At 51.2% G+C, this 24,521-nt stretch overlaps 2 protein-coding genes across 2 annotated transcripts; one reads left to right on the forward strand and one right to left on the reverse strand.

Annotated features, from left to right (window-relative positions):
- Positions 1 to 2,012: 2,012 nt before the first annotated feature.
- Positions 2,013 to 6,571, reverse strand: RPLP2 (ribosomal protein lateral stalk subunit P2). The gene is made up of 5 exons (XM_084287096.1): positions 6,463 to 6,571; positions 6,033 to 6,156; positions 4,145 to 4,193; positions 2,541 to 2,639; positions 2,013 to 2,134 (listed from the first exon to the last, which is right to left on the reverse strand). The coding sequence occupies exons 2-5, from the start codon at positions 6,153 to 6,155 to the stop codon at positions 2,058 to 2,060; spliced, it is 348 nt and encodes a 115-aa protein (XP_084143222.1). The 5' UTR covers position 6,156; positions 6,463 to 6,571; the 3' UTR covers positions 2,013 to 2,057.
- Positions 6,572 to 7,986: 1,415 nt separating this feature from the next.
- Positions 7,987 to 23,531, forward strand: PIDD1 (p53-induced death domain protein 1). The gene is made up of 16 exons (XM_084287198.1): positions 7,987 to 8,084; positions 9,644 to 10,012; positions 11,638 to 12,051; positions 12,611 to 12,814; positions 13,681 to 13,735; positions 13,946 to 14,147; positions 14,657 to 14,785; positions 15,074 to 15,253; positions 15,850 to 15,997; positions 16,365 to 16,500; positions 17,055 to 17,205; positions 18,118 to 18,241; positions 18,980 to 19,098; positions 19,523 to 19,630; positions 20,692 to 20,897; positions 21,589 to 23,531. Exons 2-16 carry the CDS (start codon positions 9,751 to 9,753, stop codon positions 21,824 to 21,826), a joined length of 2,676 nt encoding a protein of 891 aa, XP_084143324.1. The 5' UTR covers positions 7,987 to 8,084; positions 9,644 to 9,750; the 3' UTR covers positions 21,827 to 23,531.
- Positions 23,532 to 24,521: the final 990 nt, after the last annotated feature.

The raw sequence follows: 24,521 nt of genomic DNA on the forward strand, positions 1-24,521 counted from the left end.
TGGTAGAAAATTCTGGTAGTAGAAATTCTCTGGGCTTCATAAGGAAAACCTGCAGGGTATTGGGTAAAACACATTGCCTCCTTGTAGCAGTGTAACAAATGCTGTGTTTTCAGTGCTTTCTCCCTCAAACCACCCCTCTCCTCAAAGCAGAGGGAGCGATAGTTCTCATCAGAACGATGCACCTTCAGGAAGGTGCTTAAGGGTGATCGTAGGACACACAGCACAGCATTGCGTCTGTCACTCGAGGTCTAAGAGGTTGCAATGAGAAGAAATAAAAGATAAAGAAGGAAGAAGGCTGGGTGTAGCCAGAGCCCTCCCGGGGTCCGTTCCTCTGCAGCAGTAGCTAACCGCAGTAGCCAGCAGCAGCTGACAGGCTTGGCTCATCGCACAGCCCTGGGCACAGCACAAGCCCGAGGAAGAGCTGTGCTACAGAAACAAATTAGTTCGTGCGTGGAAAAACCTCACTGAGTGGGATGACAGGGCTCGTAGCGTGACACTCAGTCCTAGCAGCCAAGAAGGGGAAGGAAGCAGGTCGGGGGAGGCTCCCTGTGAAACCACAGCCTGGAACCGCTGTTTCCCAGGGGGCTGAAATGGAGCAGTCGGTGAGGAAGGAGCACAGGTATACCCGCACCCTTTCCAGTATTGAACCACAGCCAATCTCACAGGGAATTTGAGCAAACACAAGCAATTTTCATTACTGCTACACGAATCACTGTGCCAGGACTTCAGAGGTTGAAAACCATTGGCATTGCCCCCTGCAATTCCTCCTGGCAGCACGCACAGGTCAGGAAGGGTTAGTTGCTTAAGTGACAGCCATTTTGAGGCCTGAGGATCAAAGTTTCAACTGCCCTCTCCCTTGGCTGCTGCAAAGTAAGGGCGTTCTCCCTCAGTACACCAGAGGGAGATAAAATAGTTTTTCCTACTTGGATTTCACCCATCTGCCATCTCAGAAGTACTTGCCATGCTTTGTCCAGTGACTCATAGCCAACATAGCAGCAGCAGCTAGTGCCTTTTTTTTTTTCCACAACTTAATTACGCTGGCAAAGCTTCACAGTACAGAGTGCTCCAGGGTCTCTCTCTTGACTCTACCTGCAGAGACTTGGCATGGGGAGATCATCACATGTACAATACCTACTCATGGTGACAGCCCAGGACTGCTGTAGAAATCACTGGAAGTTGCCTGCTGGAATCATTTCCTAGCACAAGGCAGTTTATAAAAGCAACATTTACTGTCCTCCCCAGCTGACATTCTTCTGCATGCACCAGAGATCACACTCAGTTCTCCAAAAATACTACTTTCGTCATCAAATATTTTGGTTTTTATCCTCATCAAGGAGATTTGTGCCCTGGTATTTCAGCTGCCACCAGAACAGACACTGAATATGAGGAGATCATCTTGGCATTGATCTCAGGGTGTTGAGAAGAACAAGACACACAGCAGAGTTTTGTTAGAGGTTCTATGTTAACCCTCTGGATGTCACATGAAATCCAAGTATAGAGAAGCATTTTAGTGTTGTTGTGCCTGGATCATGGAAGCCTGAAGCAGCAATGAACTCAGGGATGTTTTAGATGTTTACAAGAAATATAACTAACTCTGAAGTTACACTGCTGGACTAATTTCTAATTTAGACTTGTTCTCCATTCAAATGGTTTTGTACATTGTGGAACTGATTAAATAGACACCCCCAAATAAATTTTTTTATTGCTGGATATGGAGGTGAACTTCAATTGGTGTCTGGTAAATTCAGCTGTCACACACTATTTAACAGATGGGAGCACCAAAAACAAGCATCCTGATTCAGACAAGCTTACCAGTTCCTGACTACTTTAAGAATAAAGTCCCATGGCTTGCTCATAAAATTCATAGAAACATGGAATCATTAAGGCTTGAAAAGACCTTCAAGATCATCTGGTCCAACCAAAAACCAAAGCTTTGTCAGAGCTATTTAAAGAACAGCTGTCTGAATCCAGTAGCATTTGCATGGTTATAATAATAAACCAAAAAAAAAAAAAACATTTAAAACAAACGGTTTTAATAATTTCTCTATAACAAATAATTAATCAAATAGGCCGAATCCCATGTCATCATCAGATTCTTCAGATTCCTCTTTCTTCTCTTCTTTCTTCTCCTCAGCTGAAGGAGAGACAAGATAACGGTCAGTATATATATTTTTTGCAGAGACTTTTAAGCAACATTTTGGTATTCCCAGCTTCCACGTTAATGGTACTTCAGCCTCCACAGTTCACCTTCAGAACTGCCATCCCCTTCCAATAGGGGAACACAAACACCAATACCAAGGGGATGCCCTTTACACAGTGAAGTCTGTCTGATTTTCAGTTCTAAGCCAGAACAAACTTACGGTGAATAAAGAAGAGCCAATGTTTCTCAGTGCCCATGGCAAAAATAACCTTTTAGTTCACATTTCAATCACACAGCGAATTGCCAAAGTGGAAAAACCTTGAGATTTGGTCTTCAGCATCAGGATTTTAACAGGGAAAAGGGAACTGCCCTGTAACCACCCCTCTCCATCCATACTCACCGGCAGCAGGGGCAGCACCTGCAGCAGGAGCAGCGGAGACCCCTCCAGCAGAGACTGCCACAGCTCCCCCAGCTGGCATGCTGGCAAGCTTGCCATTGCCTGAATGAGAAGAGAAATGATTTCAATGCTCATCATAAGCACAGGCAGGCAAGAAGAGGAAAATAAATGATTCCAAAAAAAAAAAACAGGTTGCAGATCACAGACCAAACTGTCACTGTTAGTGAGAGGAGCATGAAGCTGCGCCTGTAGGAAAGTAAAAACTAACAAAGAAACCTCACGAAAATCATTCCTAATGACAGCTTACCCCAACAACATGAACAGCACATTAATAAGCCTTCTGCTGTATGCAGTCCCCCCCTCAAACACAGAAGTACTTATTTTTATTTTTAAGGATATAGAAAATTGAGGGCATGGCTGGGGCCATACAGGGGAGAAGAAATTTATGGCAAAGAGTACAGCATTTTAACCAAGTTTTCCAACACCCTATGAAACCTATTGCATCTCCTCTGAGAGTGGCAAACTCGCTGCTGATTTACGCTCGTCTTCAGCACATTTAGTGAGCTCTCTGGCATCTGCTTGTCACATACCAGGGCTCCCTTGGCACTCAGGGGTCACGTACACAGTACATTTGCCTGTATTCCAATTTCTGGGAATCCATTTCTAAATAATTCCTTGTTACTTCAAGCTCTAATAAGCTTGCCAAGTAAACAAACATGTTTCATATACATGTCAATATGTTCTAGGAAGCAATTTATTTTAAGAAAAACCCTTACATAGAGAGGGAGCTTAAATGTTTCGTAAGCACACGCATAATGGCTCTCTTAGGTCTTCAGACCACACGGACAGAAATGTCCTGTTACCACTCAAAACAGCAACGCCAGGCAAAGTGCTGGCAACCTTTAAGCCAACATATGCCCAAGAGTTCCCTTGTGCCTAAGCATTTGCAAAAATAGAAGGCAATTTTATCAAGACCTTTGAGCTACCTCAGCTCTGCGTTATTTTAGCCCTCTGACACAGTCAGGCGATGTTGTAAGCCCCAGCTTCAGTGAGAGCCAGCAGGTAGGAGCACAGATCAGCACCCAGAGTCCTGCCCTCACGAAAAGGAAGTGCTAGACACAGGGAGCTCCGGCAGAGACGCGCTGGAGATGCTTGTGTTAATCACTGAGGGTGTAACTGTGCCTTTAAAGTCAATTGGCACTTAATTACATTTAACAGTCCCTTCTTCCTATTTTACGTAATTAGTGTGTAACAAGTGGGTAACTGCAAAAAAAATTATTGTAAGAGTATGGAAGGAGAGCTAACTCCTCCTTCATTCAGCATGTCCAGAAAACTATGTCACGAGCAGACTACCAGTAAGCTCAGACACATTTCAGTCTTCCAGTTTGATGTGGTCCACAAGCGAAACCCAGCAGGTACTGGCACCAACCTGCGAGGCATTAGAATGGACCTGCTGGATTCCAGCCATTTCAACAGGGATCCGGCATGGAAGCCCTCAACTGCACGAGGAAACCGATGAATAATCGGGGAGTTGGCGGCAGTTCTGTGCTCTCAAGTTCCTGAAGTAGCAGAGGCAATTATCTGTGACACTCAGGGACTGTACTTACCCTGAGCAATGACATCCTCGATGTTTTTTCCATTCAGCTCACTAATAACCTGTAAATTAGATTTAAAATGTTAATAGCTTCAAAACAGCTGAGTACGAGCTACACTCAAACAAGCAGTGATTAATCATAACACGCAACGCCTCCATCCTGCTGCTCGCACAGCTCCCACATTCCTTATTTCTCAGGGGAAGGAAGAGAACACTGGAACAAGAACTCCATCTACATCTTTCCTACCTTTCTGTGAAAGCTTTTTCGTGAAATCTGTTACGATAAATTCACAACAAATCCATGGGCCTTACAAAAGGCAGGATACACAGACGTGGTGGAGCCAGCTGGGAAACCCCACTAACGGCCTGTTAGTCGCTGAGGGACTGTTCGCATCTCTTGCTTAATGTCCACGGGGAGCCTCTGAGGCACTGGGCACCAAACCAGCAACCGCAGGGTCCTGTTCCTAGCATTACCAAACGTTAGAGCCACGCTGGTTATTGTATCCTTAGGACACAGAGTCCTAACTCCAGATTTACTACCACTGTTGTATAAGCAGGGATGAGGAAAGCAACACACGAAAATACAAGTTGCTAAAGCATGCAACCAGTTGTAATAAAAAAAGGAGTATGCCACAGAGCCTCCTAGTGAGTTCCTGCATTGGGGTCAGTGCTGAACGCTGCTGAGTGCTCAAAGGCCTTTTGGGAGGTTTTCAATGTTCACCTCCTGATTACACTGCCTGCAAAATGTCATGCCTGTACACTTGCTTCACCTACAAGGTGCTTTTAAGACTCCACTAGATTTGCACTCGCAAGAGATACAGCCAGCACAAACAGAATAAATTAATCATGATCAGCACAAATTGCAGAGACACTTTCTGGATATCAGAGAAACCGACGAGCTTACGGAAGGATTAAAGAGACGTAAGCAGGCCAAGGCCAAAGGCCCTCGTGTTTCACAGGAGCACCACAACTTCAAGCCAACGTCCTAAATCATACAAGGATGCTCTCAGCAGATTCAACTCATACTGGGTTGGGCCAATGGAAAAAAAAAAAAAGTTTCCAGCTGGGAAAGTGACTGTTCTTCCTCCATCTCTCCAGAAATGCGCTGATGTACAGGGCAGGAGGTAAGACTTCCCCCAGCCACTCCCAGGGTTATTTCTTCTTCATTCCCCACAGACTGAAAGCCTGCTACATCACAACACACATTCCCAGTAGGACACCCTCTTAAAAAGGCTACTTTCCAACATAATCATTCCAGCAGTTATTTCCAAAGTTTCCCTACATATTATTGAAAATCTTTATTGCCCATGTTAAAATTTTCCTATGTTTCCTAGTGAGGATATAAATGCTTCCTTGCAGCATGCTAAGTAAGAATTTAATACTGTGTATCAGGCCTTCAGGAGTGTTCACTTTCAATCAGAAACTGACCGCGAGCCAAAATTAAACACTTAAATGCAAGCTAGACCTTAGGTCAGAATAGAACAAACTTTAGTAGATAGTTATCTGTAGCTGCGGGTCACTGAACATTACTAGATTCAACAGTCAGAGGGCATCAATGACTGACAGAGGTACTTCCAGACGACAGAAGCTAAACTAGAAAGCCAGGGTTCTACAATAACGTTGCACAAAGCAGCTCTGATTGGCTAAGCAGTGTTTAGGAAATCACAGATGTAATTATCTGTGAGAGCCTGAAAGAAAGGCAGAGCAGACTGAGAGCAAGGGAAACGCAAGGGTACTAGAGACCAGGGAGCAGCCCCGAGGTTTGATCACAGAGTCACGGGGCTGGAAGGGCCCCCAAAGCCCAGCTCTGACTGAAACAAGGAGAATAATACAGAACACGGTAACGCAGCAGGCTGGGGGGCTGCTGGGCGCGGGCACGGCCGCGAGGAGGAGGCAGGCACCTTGTTGAGGCGCTCATCGTCCGTCTCGATGCCGACGCTGTCCAGGATCTTCTTCAGGTCCTTGGACGTGGGCGCCTCGTTGCCGCCGAGGACGGCGAGCAGGTAGGCCGCGACGTAACGCATCCTGCAAGACGCACAGCCTCAGCGCACGAGCTTGGGTGAAGGCCCCGCAACCCCCATCTCCCCCCCGGCACCCATCTCTCCACCCTCCATTTAAACGCAGCGCAGCCGAGGCCGCGCTTCCACCTCCCTCCCCGCTCCCGTCCCGCAGGCCCAGGCGCACATGGCCGCCGCCACCCCGCCCCCCCCCCGCGCCCCGAGTGGGCTCGCCCAGGCCCCGCCCTAGCCCCCCGCGGCCGCCGGCCGGGCCCCGCCGGGCGCGTCCATCGCCGCGCGGCCCGGGGGGGGGGCAGAGCCGCCCCGCGCTCACTTTGCGGGAGCGGGGCCCGGGACGTGCGCTCGCCGCTGCAGCCGGGCGGAGAAAGGGAAAGGGCGGCCCCACGGCGACGCCTTCTTCCCGTCACCCCTCAACAAGGCGCGCTGCCATTGGGCCTGGGCCGGAGGGAAGCGGGGGAGAGCCAATCCAGGGGCGCGGGCGGTGAGGGGAGGGGGGGGGGTGATGGCGCATGCGCAGAGCGCTCGGTGCTCGGTCTGAGGGGCCTGTGGGCTGTGCGGGGGGGGCAGCGCTCACCCTGCCCGTGCCGCCCGGCCGCTCGTGCGCAGGCGCACACACACACAGAGCCCCCCTCCCGCCCTGCCGGCCCTGCCAGCACTGCCACCACCAAGCCGTGTCCCCAAGCACCGCTCCCAACCTCTCCTTGAACACCCCCAGGGGCAGTGACACCACCACCCCCCTGGGCAACCCGTCCCAGTGCCTGGCTGCTCTGTCTGACAGCAATGGCTCCTCATTGCCAGCCTGAGCCTCCCCAGCACAGCTTGAGGCCGTTCCCTCCGGTCCTGTCACTGGGTACCTGTGAGCAGAGGCCAACCCCAGCTCCCCACAGCTTCCTGTCAGAGAGCCGTGAGGTCTGCCCTGAGCCTCCTCTTCCCCAGACCAAACTCCCCCAGTGCCCTCAGCCGCTCCCCACAGGCCTTGTGCTCCAGGCCCCTCACCAAAGCTGAGCACAGCACTCGAGGTGCGGCCTCACCAGAGCAGAGCACAGGGGGACGATCACCTCCCTGCTCCTGCTGGCTGCACCATTCCTGACACAGCCAGGATGCCGCTGGCCTCTTGGCCACCTGGGCTCACTGCTGGGCTCACTGCTGGCTCGTGTCCAGGCGAGCATCCATCAGCACCCCCAGATCCTTTCCTCTGCGCAGCTTCCCAGCCACTCTGCCCCAAGCCTGTAACACTGCATGGGGCGGTTGTGGCCAAAGTGCAGGACCCGGCACTTGGCCATGTTGAACCTCATCCCAGTGGCCTCTGCCCATCGACAAATCCTGTCCAAGTCCCCCTGTGGGGCCTTCCTACCCTCTGGCAGATCAACACTGCCCCCCAGCTTGGTGTCTTCTGCAAGCCAACTGAGAGCGCACTCAATCCCCTCATCCAAGTCATCAGTAAAGATATTAAAGAGGATATAAAGCTATTAAAGAGGATATAAAGATATTAAAGATGATAGCTATCACTTCCTTTTGGTAGTTCTGGCGCTGCCAGGCTCCCAGCTGTACAGCAGCGAGTGCTGAGAGCTGCCCCAGAGCGCTGAGATGCCAGCTGTCCTTACGGACAACGACACGAAGAGCACGACAGGCACCGCAAACCCCAGCTGCGGTTTCCCTGCGGGCTCGCATTTTGGCACAGCTGTATCACAAAGCAGAGCCACGTGGGCCCCGACTGCAGCTCTGGGCTGCCTCCAGCCTCCTGCTCATGTCCCAGAGCCGCCTGCCCCTCGCCCCACTGCATCCGGCACCTCCTCCGGCTCGGCCCGCCCCGGCTGAGCAAACTTTGCAGGAAGTGCCTGGGCTGAGCCGAGCCGTGCCGGGCTTGGCCGAGCCACACAGGGGAGGCCAGGCTTTTGGGACGCGGGTTTTGTGTGCCAGGGACGGGGCGCAGGGGTGAGATGAGCGCGGGCGTGCTCAGCGGGACACACAGCGCCTTCCGCCTGGGCTCTCAGCTGGGGGACCAAGGGGGCTCGGGGCCCTGCAGGGTGTGGGGTGGGGGGTCCTGGGGCTGCTGGAGTTGGCGGCAGGGTGGGTGAGGATAGCCTGGGGCGAGTGGGTGTGCGTGCACCGTGTTGTGTGCACACGCACGTGTCTGTGTGCTTGTGCACCAGCGCGCCTGCCCCTGTCCCGTGCGGACACGTGGGGCTGCGTTTGTGGGCTCTGAGGCCTCGGGTCTCTTCACCATCATCCGCTTTACAAAGCTGTCTTTTCACTCACACCTGTCTGTCAGAGAGCTGTGAGGTCTGTGTATGTGTTGCCTACTGTTTTTAGTAAGAACTACTTACTATTTTACTAAAGCAGTCATTTCCATTTGCTCTTTCTTTTTGTCCTGATGTGCCTATAAAGTGTCTGCTGGGTGTGCTGGGGAACATAAGTCCCAACGTGTCCCACCCTTGAAGGGTAAAAGGGAGCATGTTTGTGGTGCCTCAGGGACTCTGGCTTGCTCCTGCTGCCTGCGGATGTTAAAGCTGCTAAAGGGTTTTTGTAGCTCTGCACCCCTCACTCAAACAAAACATTTATTCACCTATTCAGCAGTGGCAGGTCTTAAAAAGATCTGATGTTTGCATCATAAGCCACTGCAATTACCAAGCTCAGGAGGAGTTGCAAAAGACAAAGGAAGTGGAAATAACAGCTAATGGGAGACTTAGAAGTGGGTAACTTGGTATAAAAACAAAGGAAGTGCCTGCGCTCATCTTTGCACTCTCACTGTGCCCGTTCTGAAAGTCCCAAAGGATGAGGGCACCAAGGTGGCAGAGCAGCAATTAATGCACTCAGATCTCACACCTCTGCTCCTTAAGCATGAAACCTCTCTCAGCATACTTTCCCCCTGTCTCCCTGGCAGTGGAGGGTGCTGGCGAGAGCAGCCCTGCGGAGGCAGCCCCATGCAGACCCCGGTCCCGCTCCGCCGCGCAGTGCCCCCGCCACAGCCGTGCCTTTTACAGCCCCCTCTCCCCGGCCCTGCCACATCTGCTCCACTGCCCTTTGCCCATTTTCATCTCCGTTTTTGAACCACTGGCAACCAGTTTCACAACCGGGTTTGCTGAGGGTTGGTGGCAGCCTGCGAGCAACGTGCAGGCCCGGGCTGTGGGGCGCTGCTGCTGGCTCGCTTTCCCTGCCCTGCTTTTGCCCTGTGCTTGTAAAGCTCCTGACTCCCTGCTAAGGCAATCTGCATCAAGCATGGGCACTTGTGTTTATGTCTTTTAACGCTCCTATTGCTGTTTATTATGGTGGATAATGGGAATAATGGGTGCTGGCTAGGGAAACTTGGAGGCTTTCACTGGGAGGGAGAAGCCCCCACAGTGTCTGTCACCTGCATTTCTGTCCCCGCTGCCACAAAGCCTTCAGTACCACGTCTGTAATCCCTCCTGCCCCGTTGCTGTGGTTATAAACTGCTTCCAGCCCCCCTGCGCTGGGGCCGGAGGCCTTCATCGTGCACCTGCCTTCCCTTTCAGAGCCGTCCTCCCTCCTCTTCCTCGCCCCGGCTGCCTGGCGGTGCCGCCGGTGCCTGCCTGCACGGCAAGCTGGAGCATGTCCATCCCCTGTGGGCAAGACGCAGAAGATGGCAGAGCTGCCGGGGCTCGACGAGCACGGGGAGGGGGCTTCGGGGGCTCCTACGCTCGCCGACTGCTGCCTGGCGGACAACAGGCTGAATCTGGACGTGTACCCCGCTGGCTGCCGCCGGCTGCTGCAGCTCTTCGAGGGGCGGCGGGCAGAGGTGGTGCAGGTGGAGTTCCTGCGGCTCAGCACCAACGACCGCCTGCTGGGCGCTGCACTGGGCGTCCTGCCTCGCCTGAAGCACCTCAAGTCCCTGGTGCTCAAAGGTGAGTTCCTGCACCCTTTGCCTAGGCTCGGGTTTTAGGTTTGCCTTCTCTCCACATCCCAAACTGCCTCTGGGGCTTTTTTAGTTCTAGTGCCCTGTGCAACGGCTTTGGCTCAGCCTTGCTCCAAGCTGCATGGAGATTTCTACAGGAATTACCTTCCAGACTCCTCTTTCCTTCCTTTCTCCCTACGGCTGCATGGGGAACAATTTTTGGGTCTGGTGAGGCTGACGCTGCAACATTTTCTTTATCCATCCTCTAGAAGAAGAACATTTTTTGCAGAAGTTATATAAGGAGAGGGGGATTGAAAGACGCTTGACTTTTTGATAAATGTTCAGCTCCCCTTTCATTTCTGGAAGTATAATGAGCTGCCTTTGCTGCAGGTCGTTCTGAATCAGCCTTAGCTTAATCCTTGCATTGTGTCAGGGAACGGAGGTTTAGCAGGGCTCGGCACAGACAGAGCAGCCTCTGCTCAACATTGTACCAAAGGCATGACCCGGAGTGCCTGCCGTTCGGCACTCTGTAATAACAGTTATACGTCTAGCTATTATCTCAGTCCCTGACTTACTTATCTCTTTCCTGTAGGAGATGCTCCATATGAATGATAAATTTCTATATCTGACTGAATCATTTCACCTTTAGGAGGTAACATTTGAAAAGCACGGTAGAGAAAAGAGTGGGTTTGTAGCCAAAATTCAGGGCTTAAAGCTGAAATTTTCAGCTGCAAACTTTAAAGGATGAGGGTCATTTCTATGCCTGCCGCAGACTACCCATAAAATCTCGTACAGATAATCTCATTTGTCTTTCCCCCGTCCGTAAGGTGAGGATAATGGCAATGCATTTTCGGAGAACTGTTTTGTGAGCTGTATGTGTCCTCTGAGCGTCCTCAGGTGCAATAAAACAGTTCAGCTAAGCTTTCCTTCTGTGTGAAGTGCAGGGTGTCTGTTTGTTTGGTTACATTTTTTACCCTTATGCAGCACGACAAACGTCTGGTGCCCTCTGCTGTATGTGCTTACCATCAGACCAGGGTGGAAGGGGAAGAAACGGAGGGTTCGGGAAATTTGCTTTTGTGTGCTCAGCTTCTTTTTCCTGGGTGCAACCCTTCTCCACTTCGGGTGCCACAAGCTGGGGCAGGACCCGTGCCCTTCTCTCTCTGTGCTGCCATCCAGCCTGCACAATACCAAACGACCTGCTTCTTGCCACATTTTCTCTGCTTTTCCACAGCTGCTCCCCTGTCTCGCCAGGGCAGGTCTCATTCCTTGGGGCTGTTGGTCCCCAGCAGCACGGGCAGAGCCCGGAGGGTCAGGAGGTCTCCTCCATCCCTGCAGTGGTGTGTGGTGTCCAAAAGTGGTGGAGGGGAGGGAGAGTGGGAGGCTTTGTTGAGCAGCACTCTGCGAGGTCACTGGGGCATCTCTTGATTTCCCAGCAGGTCTTCACATTTACACCCCTCTCGCGGGTCAGGAAACTGAGCTGAAGTGCAGACAACCTAGAAAACTTTGTAATCAGTGCTGCACATTGCCAGTGGTAACCATCTGAGCCTCTGCACCACAGCTTCAGGAGTGTCATACGGGCTGGCGAGGTGTCCCTGCAGCACACTGACCTCTTCCTCCACTCCCCTCCACACCTAGGTGGCCATGCCAGGGACGAGTTCGGCTCGTGTCAGCACGGCTCCCTGACAAGCTTGCCACCAGGCGTTGGGAGCCTGAGGTGCCTCACCCACCTGGACCTCAGCTTCAATAGCCTCTCCACCCTGCCCAGCTGCATCCCTCGCCTCCCCAGCCTCCGCGTGCTCTCGGTGAGCCACAACAGCCTGGTGGCGCTCCCCGAGGACTTCGGCTCCCTGAGCAAGCTGACTTTCTTCTCCGCCATGAAAAATCAGCTGATGGACTTACCTCAGAGCATTGGGGACCTGGCGGCGCTGAAGGACCTGGATCTTTCAGAAAATGCTTTGGAAGCCCTCCCTGAAGAGGTTGGAAATCTGCACAGCTGCACACAACTGGATCTTTCTGGGAATCGGCTGTCGAGCATCCCAGACTCCGTAGGTATGTGTTTCCTCGGGAGAGTGAGAACAACGGGGGCCTGCTGAGCTTTTGGTCAGGCTAGGACCCCTGGGGCCCTTGCTCTCTGTCCCCAGAGCTGCTAGCAGGAGCTGCCCATTCCCCAAAAGAGCCAAAATGGGAGGGATAACCAGAAGAGACATACTTGGTTCAGTCACTGGCTGTGGGCATTAGTGACCATGGACCATGCTTTCTGCTCTGTGGTTCAGAAAGGCTCCTCAGATTTAGGTACAAAGTACAGCAGCTGAGGCTCTTGCCTTGCTGCTTTTGGGAAGCATCCGGGACTGGAAACAGTAAAGCTGGGGCTTAAGGGGAAGCAAAGCTGGGCTTGAAATCAGGCTGCCTGCTGCGGAGCAGGCCACGGAGCCAGATTCTGAATTCCATAAAAGATAGGCAGAGCTATTGTGCCTGCCTTCCCCTGTTTGCACACGCGGGAGGTGAGTGGAGACCCAGTGCAGGAGCGTGTGCGTGTGTGCATGGGGAGGGCTGACTGCAGCCCAATTAGCAGCCCGGCTGGGGAGTCAGTGCTTGTTGTAACCTGCAGGCAATCTGAAGGCGCTGCGGCAGCTGCATCTCCACAGCAATCTCCTGGTGACAGTCCCCGTGTCGCTCGCCAGCCTGCCCAACTTGTCCAGGCTCGATCTGCGGAACAACTGCCTCCGGGCCGTCCCCCCCGAGATCCAGACCTTGCCTTTCGTGCACCTCCGAGGCAACCCCTTAGGAGAGACGGAGCCGTCCCCGCAGGCCGGTAATTGCAGGGCTTCTGCTTCTGCACGTTCTGCCCAGCTGTCCCCTCGCTTGGCCCAGCGTGGTGCGAATGGATTTGGATTAGGGAAGGGAAGCAGGGGGCAATCAGATCAGTATTTACTTGTCTGGTGTAATTATGAGGTTGTAACGGTACAGGCAGGCTGGCTTTAGGAGTCTGAGCCTATTCTGAAGGGCCCAGAGGTCCCTGGAAGTGGGGGTCCTCTGAGCCTGGCTCACTCTTTGGGAACATTTCACAGTGGAAGTGAAAATGGGATTCACAAGAAATGGATCAGGTGGGGCCCTAAAGGGGTCTGGCCTTGTTAGCAAAGGAGGACCCCAGTTCTTGGATGTGCTGCGTGACCCTCAGGCCGTGGTGGCTCGTGCTAGAGGCAGAGGAGGCAATCAGAGGTGATGCTGCTGTAGTTAGCTCCTGCTTCCCCCCTGCTCCCGGGCTTCAGAGCAGCAGCTCTTTCTCTGAAGGATTCAGAAAGGTAACGGATGGGCAGGGATCCGAGCAGGGTTCCCCAGGGGTGCTCATGCTCACAAGAGCGAGCACCGGTTCCAGCAGGTGGACCTGGGTGATCAACCACGGATGGCATTGAGAGCTGCAGGACTGGTGGAGGAGGCGCTTTTCTACCTCCTGAGGGTTTTTCCGGGGGAGAGAGCCAGCATTTCCAGTGTGGCTGGGGACCCCTAGGCTTCTTCCTATCCTCCTGCTGCTGCTGCCAGATCTGAAGCCCACCACAGTGTGAGCAGGGTTCCTCTAGCAGCTTCTGTCAGATTAGGATTCAGCCAACACTGAAAGGTGAATTCAACCTTTCTTGCCTGCTCTGATGTAAATAACCTAACCAAACCTTACTGCTGCAGAGGGATCCAGTGCCACAGAGCTACAAAGACTGTTCCTTGCATCAGGAGAGGACAGGTAAGCTTCTCTTATTAACAACTTACTTTACAGTAGCGTAACGAGGCCCCAGACAAAACTGTGCATGGTAGATACTGTGCGTGTGCATGGGGAGCATAATGTAATGCCTCACTAAGCCAGTTGTACGCAAGGTGGGAGATTCTTCTGCTGGATTTTTGGAGGGTTGAAGTCATTGCGTGGTGTCATACATCCATGTATGTCTTCTGGAAGCTTTACTGTGACTTCGGAAGGCTGCGAAGTGATCCTGGCCTGTGGCATCCATTTCTACTTCCCACCGGGGGCTGCCTCTGACCCTGTGCGCATCGACTTCCGAAGCCTGGAGCCAGACCCTCGGTGGGTGAAGCTGCAACACCACGACGTCCTGCTGAGCAGGGTCCTGGAGCTGCAGCCTCACGGGGTCACATTCCAGCAGGTGAGGGCGCAGCCAAGCTGCCCGCTCAGCAGTCTGCCTCTGCCGTGGCTTGGCGGAGTCCTTTGGGAGGGACTTCCCAATACTATAACCTTCCCCACTCACAACCCTGTTTCTCCCCCAGAAGCGAGGTGCTCTTTCAGCATTTGCGCTTAGTCTGCAAGGCAAATGGTCCACATCCTCCCCCAAAAGGCTGCTTGTGTGGTTTCCACTCAAGCTGGTCGATACTTACACCACCAGCCCTGCATGGCAGGCAGCACCTCACCGAGCAGTTGCTTTGTCCTTTCTGCCCAGCAGCTGCTGAACTTTCCCTGCAGTCGCAGCGCACAGCACACCCCATGTCTCCTGTCACCTCTCTTGAGGCTGCAGGATGGAGCAGATGCCCAGCTCCTGCCCCACTCCCCGCATACAGGCTGTGCTTTGCCTCCCCTTTTACCCTGCGCAGGAAGCCACAGAGCACAGCTAGGCCTGATTTTATCCTCTCTGTTGGTGCCTTACTGCTTATGTGCTAGGAGGTGCAGATCTGGATGCCGTATGCCTCCCCGCAAAGCCTCCAGCAGCGTGAGGTGGTTGTTCGGACCTTCAGCGGGCACAGCTGGAGTGATCTGAGAACACAGGTGGAGCAGGAGACAAAATCAAAGGTAAGCAGGTTGGAATGACCAGTGACACACATTGCTCCACTTCCTCTCTGTGGTTTTACCAAGCCACGAGTTTCAGCATTCAAGTGGCTGCTGTAAAATGCAGTGGATTTCAGCTCTAAGGTTGCGCTGTCATGGAGGTGTGTGTCCTGAAGGTGATGACTTGCTGCATGCCATGCACCATCCCTGTCCTAATACTCTGACCTGCTCAGGTGTTGCTGTCTCTTTTTTTCCTGCCGTTATGGTATTGTGTTGTCTATGTTCTCTCTTCTTCTCTGTCTTCTGTTACAGAAGCACGTGGCTCACTGTCGTGTCCTTCACTTCTCCTGGTTCCTTGTTGTGTCTCGACTTGTGCAAAATGAATGCCAAGTGTCCACAGAGGGGACCTTGCTCTTTTCCAGCGTGGATCCCAACATCAAGGTGACCTTCCCTCCTGGAGTGACGGAGGAGACTCGCAGTGTCAAACTCCAGGTATGCCTGCTGGAGAAAACGCGCCCCAGTAAGCCCTGGTGCAGCTGCTGACCCATGCCAAGGGGCAAAACAGAAGAAGAGACGTCTGCCCTAGGGCAATTCGTGTCTGACATGGATGCTTCATGGGCTGACCCGTCTCTGATCACTTTCTGCCTTCGTTTCCCTGCCTGCAGAACGGGCTGTGTGCCAGGCTGCCCCAGGGGGAAAGGGGGTTTCCTTGCAGCTCCGCCAGCGCTCCCTGCAGCAGGGAAGCCTTTGCCTCTTGTTCCATTACAGACCACACCAAGCCTGGCAGAACAGCTCAGCAAGCGAGGTTTGGGGGAATTATTTATGCAGATCTAATATTAGAGCAGTCCCACTAAAAGCAATTGCCCCGTAAAGCTGGTGGGTGCTGCAAAATGCTCCTGCAATAGCTCAGTCTGTCCCAGCTGGCAGTATTAGAGCAAACTTCAGCCGAAGGTCACTGTGCTTCCATTTCCCACCGTGTCCTGAGCCGAGAGCTGCGTTTGCTTACTGAGTGCTAGGGGTGCTGAGCAGGAGCTGGGGGAATCTGGGTGCCTGACTGCTCGGCTCACCGCGCTGCGCTCCACATCCAGGTGCTGCCGGTCTCCACGGAAGAGATAGCAGAACTCACGGCTGACGCGGGGTGCAGAGCCAGTCCTCTGCTCTGCCTCTCCCAGGACTCCCTGGTGGATTTTCTCAAGCCTGTGAGAATTCAGCTCCCACTCCCCTTCGGGGTCACAGGTCAGTTTATTCCCCAAACCAGCACAGAGAAATTGTGTGTGGAAAAAAGCAAGTGGCAAGCTACTGCTGATGGGAATCGAATAGTGAATGTGTGATGTTGGCGATCAGCACACTCTCAGTTTAAGGCTGCATATTCTGCCAGAATATCCTAGAAGTATTCGGACAGCCTCATCTTTTTATTGCTGCTCTTTGACCAAGGCTGCTCAAGAGAAGGGCATGAGTCTTAATGTGTCACTTATAAAAAGTAAATCACTCAAACCTGCAGCTGGGTATGTAAAACCATGAACAGAGGTAGCGAGGGAGATGTGTATATCCACCGCATATTAAAGTCTTCTGCTGCATACAACATCTTGATCGTTGTTATTAGGGTTAAACTTGGATCGGTCAAGGCTGCATCTGCTCCGTGGGGATGTGCAGGGCCAAACCTGGGATGACATTACCAGCCAGGTGGTGCTGGAACTCACCCATCTCTATGCAGTGTTTGAAGTCACCCACTTCTCCTGGTAAGTGCAGGGTTAGTCCTGAGGACAAGATGTTTCTCTGCCTTGCGTTTCCCACAGCCCAAGCAGGGGTCATGCAATTAGTCCTACCTATTTCTCTTTCCCTTTGCGAGTCAGGCCCAGCTTAGCACTTTACCCATCATTTTTTACCTGCTGGTAATAACCCAGATCCTTTTGCCTATTGCGCAGGTTCACTGGAGCAAAGCTTGTGGTTCTGCTCTCCTCACAATGCTCTCAGCCCTTCTTGTCTTGTAATGCAGAGAAGTCCAGTCAGATTTGCAAGCAGGGTGTCCTCGGAGAAAATACATTCCACTTAGTGCCTTTCCCCTTTGAATTTGTAGTCTTTCAGCTACAGATTTCCAGACCACATTCCCTCAGCTCCCTTTTCTTCCTTACTGGCCTCAGCCTCCCTCACTTTAAATATTATCCTTCCCTCCTGGTGTGAGTACCTGCCTCTTGTGGACATGACGCCTGCCTCTCTTCTCAGACAGGATCCCTCCTGTTTCTTAATCCCTTGTTTCTTAATGTTTCTAATGTTTCTTAATACCTTGTGCCAGGTACTGGCTGTGGTATACCACCAAGACCTACATTGGAGGCATTGCCAAGAAGGTCTACGAGCGGTTGCGCATGTACCAGGTGAACTTCATTGCTCTGCAGAGGAAGAAGGACCCCGAGCAAGTCCTGCTGCAGTGTCTCCCCAAGCACAAGGTCTGGTATGGTTGCATTGCCTTGCTCCTGAGCTCCCTGGGCCTCTCTTTGTAGGATTTAAGGGTAACAGAGTCTCATTCACTGCTCCAGGGTCATGACAGGGGTATGCTGTCACCACGCGGTCTGGGCCTTCATATCCAAGTCTTTGCATAATCCTCGGACCTGGTTGCTTCTTTTTCCTTTATTTGTTCTCCTGTATTGAAATGACCCGTGGAAAGAAAATCTGTCAGGGTTGTATCTTGGATCCTGGACGAAAATTCTGCTTCCAGGGAAAGCAGCAGTGGCACTCACAGTGAGATTAGGGTGCTGAGTGTCTGCTTTCCTGCCAGGGGTGGTCTTGGGGTAAGAGAGAAGGTTTACTGTGACAAATATAAAGAAAAACAGACCCCTCAGCTCTAGCTTAACACCTGCACTGCCTCTGAGACCCCAGGTCTTACACTGTTATTCCAGGCTGCAATGCCAGAATGAGTTTTCTGGTGCCTCCTCTGCTGTGTTCTTGTAGCACGTGGCTTTTTGCAGAGAAAATGTTTTTTGATGGCATACTACAAGGAGGAAAAGGTAGAAAATAAATCCCTGCCTTTGAAGGTTACTGACCTGTTAAAAAAAGAGCAGTTGCTGATAACCCTTTTTTAATGGCAGCTTTGGCCTATCTTTGTTAGCCCACAGAGGATTTTCTTCTCTTTACTTGGGAAATAAAGAAGCCATGAAACCCAGAGCACCACTTTTTCGGTTGTGAATGTGTCTGGGACATAGGGTGTGGGTGTTTGTTCATTTGTTTGCATCCTTTCAGTGGAAGATGGACTTTCCCTACCGAAGGTGAGTGAGAGGAACATGGTGGGCGTAGGGACACAGCTCTGGGGACAGACTTCTGCATCAGACCAAACATGGGGCCCTGTGTTGTCACCTTGCCAGGTTGACCCAGTGTTGAAGAAGCTGCAGGACCGCTACCGAGGACCCGAGCCATCTGACATGGTGGAGATGTTTGAAGGAGAGCAGTTCTTTGCAGCTTTTGAGCGAGGCATCAGAATCGATATGGGTACGGTAGCACTGGGCTCGTTCTGCTCCTACCTCTTCTGCTTCCCTCGTCCCAGGCCTGTTTTTCTGGGGGCTGTACTCTTCCATCGTGCACCCTCTGTTTCCAGAACACTGCTCGCCCTCCGCTCACAGCCCCTGGATGCTGAACCTGTCACATTCTCTGGTCACCCAACTTTTGTGTCAGCTTTTCCCTATAAAAATGCTGTTTGCAGGCTTTAATTTCCTGTCATGCTGCTGCAGCCTTCAAAGGGCAATCTCCACAAGGGTTTATTCTGTGACTGATCTGCTTCTGCAGCCAGTTATGCCCTTTTCCTGGCATCTCAGGCAGTGCACTGGAATGCCTAGGGTGATCTAATTTGTGTTGTCCATTTCTAGGTGAACATATGTCAAAGAGGCTTTTTGGAGAGGATATTTCTGAAACAATCCAGAGCAGAAAATTCCCGTTGCCAAGTTTAGTGTGTATCCCAAGAGGGAGCAAGACCCTCGTGCTTTATCCTTCCATTCTTGAACTTGGCCTCCACCTTGTGGCCATTCTTCTTTCTCACCTGTAGGAACTGCGTGCTCCACAGCCACTTTTCTGCTTTCCCAGCGAGGAAAGGAGGGTTACAGCTCTTTCAGGCCTGAGTAGAAGGAGTAGATGGTAGCATGGAGGCTGCCAGTGAATGGTGGGCTGTTGCCCAGCCTTGAAAAGGTGCACACTTTCTGCACAAATTGAGTGTTTGCTGTTTCTCTGACACAGATCGCCCTGACTGTGTGGATGGACGTCTCTCGTTTATTTTTTACTCCCACTTGAAGAACATGAAGGAAATCTATGTGACTTCCCCTGTAGACAGGAAAGGACAAGCTGTAAAGGGCCAGGTGAGCAACAGTGACACTGACATTTTGTTTCCTCCTCCTTCATCATCATCATTGCTTTTATGATGTGCTGCGTGATAATCTCTTGAGCACTGGGCATGACTCTTCCTCCCCTCTTTCCCTTGGCTTTGCATTTCACTGACTAACCCCTGAACACATGGCGAGCAGAGTCTGGAAGGATCACTCATCAGGATAGCTCGCTGCCTTTACATTCCTGCCATTAACTCCCGGGGTGTTGGCAGAGAGTCCAGCCTTTATGGCCGAACCCCAGTGTCCCTCCCAGTCACACTTAATTGGGCAGTTTATGGACTGAGGATGGGTGAGGAATGCTGAATTCATTCTTTCGCAGAGAGAAAACTCATACTGCAAACAGGTTTGCCCTCTGTGCTGGCATCTGAGTCTCACTGTGTGCTTTCTGTTTGCCAAGGTCTCTTTCTACCGAGGGGCAGTTCCCGAGAGCATCCCTGAAGAGGCCAGCAGGAGGAGGAAAGGACCAGACTCCCTCTGGCTCGCTACTTTGCCAATCAAACTGCCTGTGAGTTATTCTGCCTCCTGCAGAAATATTAATCCAGATTATCTAGTTAATCTAGATTATCCAAATCACTGCCCAACTGTGTGGAAGAAAGGAAAGCCTCTTCTCTTTCTTTTAAGAGCTTTGTGTGTGTAAAGGAAGGGTGTTAGCTTTCTGCAAACGAAGCGTAGGGCAGGGTTGTGGTGACAGATCGCTGGAACACAGCCAGGCACAATTCCATGAACCTTCTTGGGCCAGAGTCCTATCAGATGTGCACCGAAATCTCCCGTGTGCTTTTTGCCTGTCACGGTGGAGATTTCCTGCTCCCCATGAGAACTTCCCAAAAGGGAAACATGAGTCAGTCTCCATCTCTCACGCTCATCTCACCAGTCTAGCACAGGCACTGGAGGTGGTCAGAGAGGGTGGATCCTTTATATAAATGAGGCATGTGGAGGAGGAGAAAGCTTGCTGTGACTAAGGGAAGTGTCTGCTTTGGTTTTAAATTTCTTAGTCACCCAGCTCATACTGGCAGCCAAAAAAAAGGTCTAGGATGAGGTAGTTACAGGTGTTGGGCTTAAGTATTCTGGTGTGAGCTACTGGCTTAAAAGGCCAGTGAGAGAGCCACTTTATCTTACAGAATTTAATTGCTTTTTTGAGAAGCTTAAAGCAATAAATACCCGTGTAGTCTGAATGCTTCCCTTCGGATCGCGTGCCATGATTTCTGATCCTTTTTTGACACATACAACCTCAGCTGGGAATCTAGACCAAGTGCTTTCTTAGTGACAAGGCAAATACGGTCTGGGGAGATGGTTCACCAAAAAGTGCTCTGTGAAGACAAGAAAGAAAGTTTCCAGTATGAGCCGTGACTGCGAGCATTATGATTTGACACTTTTCAGAAGCACTGAGCATTGCTGGTCACTGCCAGTGTGAGTGCTCCTTGCTTCTTACATCTGTCTCTTCAGCCTCAAGTTAAGATCTCCCCTTCTTAGGAGGAAAAAATTTTCAGTGTGGAGGCTGAATGGCCAGACAGACAAAAAAAAGATCAATTTATTGAGCAGGTTCCCCTTCTCTCTTCTCTATGACAGAGGCTGAAACCCCGCTGGGGTGAGAACCCCAGTCCCCAGAACGGTTTCTCCTTCTCTCCCCTGAACCTGGGCAATGCTGAGACGGGCTACCTGACCCAGGCAAACCTGCTGAGCATCGCCAGGCGCGTGGGAGCCGACTGGCAGACCATCGGCCTGAACTTGGGCCTGACCTACCAGCAGATCGAGCGCATAGGGTACAACCACAGGTAAGCGGGGACTTGGTGAGCAACAGCACGGGCAGCTGCAGTGCAATAGTGTAAACATATGCTCAGGTGGTGGAAAGTTTCCCCACTGGAATTGTTTCGCTGGATAAAAGATGGGTTGAGTAACAGCTCTCATGACTTTGTCATGGAAAACTGATTATTCTCTCTTGCTGTTGTAAAACAAAGCTTGACGTTTGAAAAGCAAAATTCAGAAATTACCAGCTTGATGAGCTTTGTAGTTCAGTTGCGTGACATTCCTGTTGTGTTCTGTGGTCTGCATTCCCGGCCAGGCTCCATCTCCAACAATGAGCAGTTGTCCGTGGCTTTAAGTGTGAATATCTGTATTCAGAAAGGTCTTGTGGCATGTTGTAGGACATGCGGTCTGACCAAAACCTTGAGAGAGTGGGGCTTGTTATGACCAAACTACTGTTCCTGTGGGAGATTTACATTGAGAAAAAAATTACCCCTTTAATTTGAAATTTCTGTTAGAGAAAGATATTCTGGGGAGATTTTAGTGCAGGAACTACAACTGCTGTGTGATGGGTGGGGAAAAGGCAGCCCCACTAAGGGCTTTGTTCGTGTCTGGATGGCTTCCTGTGGGGCTCCAGGTCTGGGCTTGGACTCAGGTAAGGCCTCTTTGGGTTGCCAGCCAGAAAGGTGTCTTGGTTACTTCTGCACTTACACCTTTCTTCAGAGAGGACCTCGACAAGCAGATCCTGGACATGCTTTTCTCATGGGCTCAGCAAAACTCCGAGGATCCTGACTGCGTGAGCAAGCTGATCAAAGCCATGAAAGAGAGCGGCCGCCAGGACATCGCCGACGAGGTTGAAAGCATCATCGAGCTGGGGCGGCACAAATACAGGGAGTCCATCCGCCGGGTGGGCTTGGAGCAGGAGAGCAGCACTGAGGACTCTGCAACAGCCGCGATGTAGAACCTGGCAGGAAGGAGCAGGCTTCGTGTGGGGGCTCCCTCTGTGTCCCTGGGGTGACAGCGCCTTGGGGCTGCTCCCCAAGGGCCAGCGTCTTCCTGAGGAGTTGGCCACTGATTTAATTGTGAGCAGACTACCGAGCTCTGTTGGGTCTATACCTGCATGCCACTTCTACTGGAGGAAATTCGTAGTGGCCAGGCAGTTCATAGTGCATTTATGAGCTTCTCCTGTGCTTCTCAACCTCGATCTCTAGGTTGCAGAAACAGGAAGAAGTTCAGAGCCTGAAGTGTCTGCCAGTTGAGTAGTGGCTAAAGTAGCCTTCAGTTAATTAGTACTGATTTTACATATATATCTGGAACCGTCTTCTGCTGGAAAAACAGGGTGTGAGCATTTGCCAGTAGGTCTGTGTGTGCTCCGGTGCTTGTTGAGAAAGTGGAGGTGCAATCATGGTGTGAAGTCAAATGGTGCAGTGGGGACTGTTCAGCTGCTTCTGTCCATTATGTGCATTGCTCACACGAAAATGTGAGCTGTACTCCCCATGAAAATGTTTACTGTTTTCTGCTAAATCTCTTCTCTTTCCCTCAAGGCCAAAACAAAACCTAAGTCTTTGTGAGGAAAAGAGAAGAAAATAATTTCTAGCATTTTGGGGGTCTCCAAAAGCTATTCTGGAGCAAGTAAGGAAGTTTCACGCTGTCCCTAGGCTCCTGCACCTGCCAGGCTTGTTAGATGAGATCTACAAACTGGTGGTCTTTGATAGAGTGCCAGTTTTATTTTACAAATAAGTAAAAGTCAATAACCCCGCAGTTTTGGAAAGATTCTAACTTGACTGAAAGTAAAATTTCCCTTGCAGTTTCAAAGGGTTATTGGTCACAGCCACTTTGTGAAATGTGCCCGTGTACTAGTGAAGGAGTTTGCAGAGCTTGGTGAAAAGCATGATATCAATTTGCATTTTAGAAACTGGCCCGGCCAGCTGCGAGATAAGCACTGTTATGGGGTTGGCTTGAACTGTGCCGAGCTAACCTCCTGGTTTTGCAATCTGAACGTCTTGTAAAAGGCTGTAAGTATTTATTGTTATTTAACTGTCCTCCCGCTGACTGCTGAGGTGCCCTTCTCCTCCTGTCACCCATCTCATAGTGTGCCTTAGCTGACGGCCCACTGAGGGCAGTGGGGAGCTGCACGCAAGCTGTTTGGAACAGCACTGTAATCTGAGTGTATTCAGCTCTTTCAGGACACGTTTGGACTCAGTATATTGCACTCTGAGCAATATTTAAAGGGCTGCTCTCAGTCTGCAAACCTGTATGAAAGTGCCAGGTTGTAACACCCAAAGTCAGGCTGCAGCTGCAGGTCTGAGAAGTCCTTGTGCTTTCTTCCCCATGTGAAGAATCACCAGTGATTTCCCTGATGCTGTGCTTCAGACTTCCCATCAGTATTGAAAGAGGAGAATAAAACTGTTGCTTTTTTTTAAAAGGGCATTCTTATGTCCTTTGTGTCCTCAGGCCACAGAGCTACAGCACTGGACAAGGACTTGCAGACGGACTCGGATCTGATTTCTTAGGCCATGCTGCCCCTCAAGTTTCATGTTGGGTTTGTCAGCAGTCCTCTTTTGTGTGCATGGAATCTCTGGTAGCCTGTGTCATTTGTTCTTGTCTGTAATTTTGATGTACGCCAACAGGGTATTTGGTTTTTCCTCCAGTTTTGGAGAGATGCATTAGGGCATATTGCTCTCATTGGGAATAATAATAATAATAATAAAAAAGCACTTACCTGTTTCATGTCTCTGCATGATCTGCTAACCCATAAGTGCCTCGAGGTACTTGCTGTGTTACAGCTGGGTCCCTTTACACCTGCGGGCAGAAATACGGAGGTGAGCTTGGCCATGCTGCATGGAAATGGGGAGGAGAGTCCAGGGGCAGCAGGTCCAGGCAGCAGTACAAGAGGGGGAAGGTAGTGCCAAGCGTTACGGTTACCAAAGGTCTGTGCTACAACCAGGCCAGGCGACAGGAGACACACATGCCAAATCCTAGGCAGTATCATCAGGGGGATCATCAGGACTTGTGCAGATCACACAATGAAAGCGAAGTTAAAGTCACTGCCCCAGAGATGTGCTGGTGTCTGTGCTTCCCTGCCGAGCAGCAGCCGCTGGGCTGGTGGCCCTGGTGGCAGCAGAACTTCTTGTAGCAACACCAAAGCAAGCGCTGGGCTGGGAATGTGGAGGTGCTCGTGGAAAATCAGAGCAACTGCCCCAGTGCCCTTTTCTTCAGCAGACTTGGCATCAAATATTTGAGCTGGATGAAGTCAACAGAAAGCATGCTATTTGCAGGCGTGTTATCTTTATCAATAATCTCTTTGAGGCACAGTAACTCCTTCTTTAAACCTGTAGTTGCTGTGGCCGGGAAATGCTGGTTACATTGCCATACGTGGTTGAAGCAGAAAAAAAAATATTTGGCATTTATTTTTTAGTTCCTATTTTCCTCTCTTCTTTCACAAATTGATTACAATTCTTGAAATTGACTGTCATCAGAGACGGTCAAAATAAAATACAGGGGAAATTTGTTCTTTTTTTTTTTCTCCTCCTTTTTGACTGCAACATCTACACCTCTGTAACTCTCATTGCCAGACCCTCTTCCACCTCCTAGAGCCCTACAGCCCTCCAGCAGCATGACCCAGGGCCACAAACAGTGCATTTCCCAAGCATCCC

The sequence above is a fragment of the Netta rufina genome, assembly GCF_964035555.1.
Source record: "Netta rufina genome assembly, chromosome: 5".
Lineage (NCBI taxonomy): Eukaryota > Metazoa > Chordata > Aves > Anseriformes > Anatidae > Netta > Netta rufina.

Bases quoted from the DNA above. Each gene is read 5' to 3' on its own strand.
- PIDD1 (XM_084287198.1), top strand. From the start codon at position 9,751: ATGGCAGAGCTGCCGGGGCTCGACGAGCACGGGGAGGGGGCTTCGGGG. The intron at 14,786-15,073 runs GTAAGCAGGTTG...CTTCTGTTACAG, and splicing joins AGCAGGAGACAAAATCAAAG to AAGCACGTGGCTCACTGTCG. The intron at 15,254-15,849 runs GTATGCCTGCTG...CTCCACATCCAG, and splicing joins CTCGCAGTGTCAAACTCCAG to GTGCTGCCGGTCTCCACGGA.
- RPLP2 (XM_084287096.1), bottom strand. From the start codon at position 6,155: ATGCGTTACGTCGCGGCCTACCTGCTCGCCGTCCTCGGCGGCAACGAG. The intron at 2,640-4,144 runs GTAAGTACAGTC...CTTCTCATTCAG, and splicing joins CGAGGATGTCATTGCTCAGG to GCAATGGCAAGCTTGCCAGC. The intron at 2,135-2,540 runs GTGAGTATGGAT...TCTCTCCTTCAG, and splicing joins AGGTGCTGCCCCTGCTGCCG to CTGAGGAGAAGAAAGAAGAG.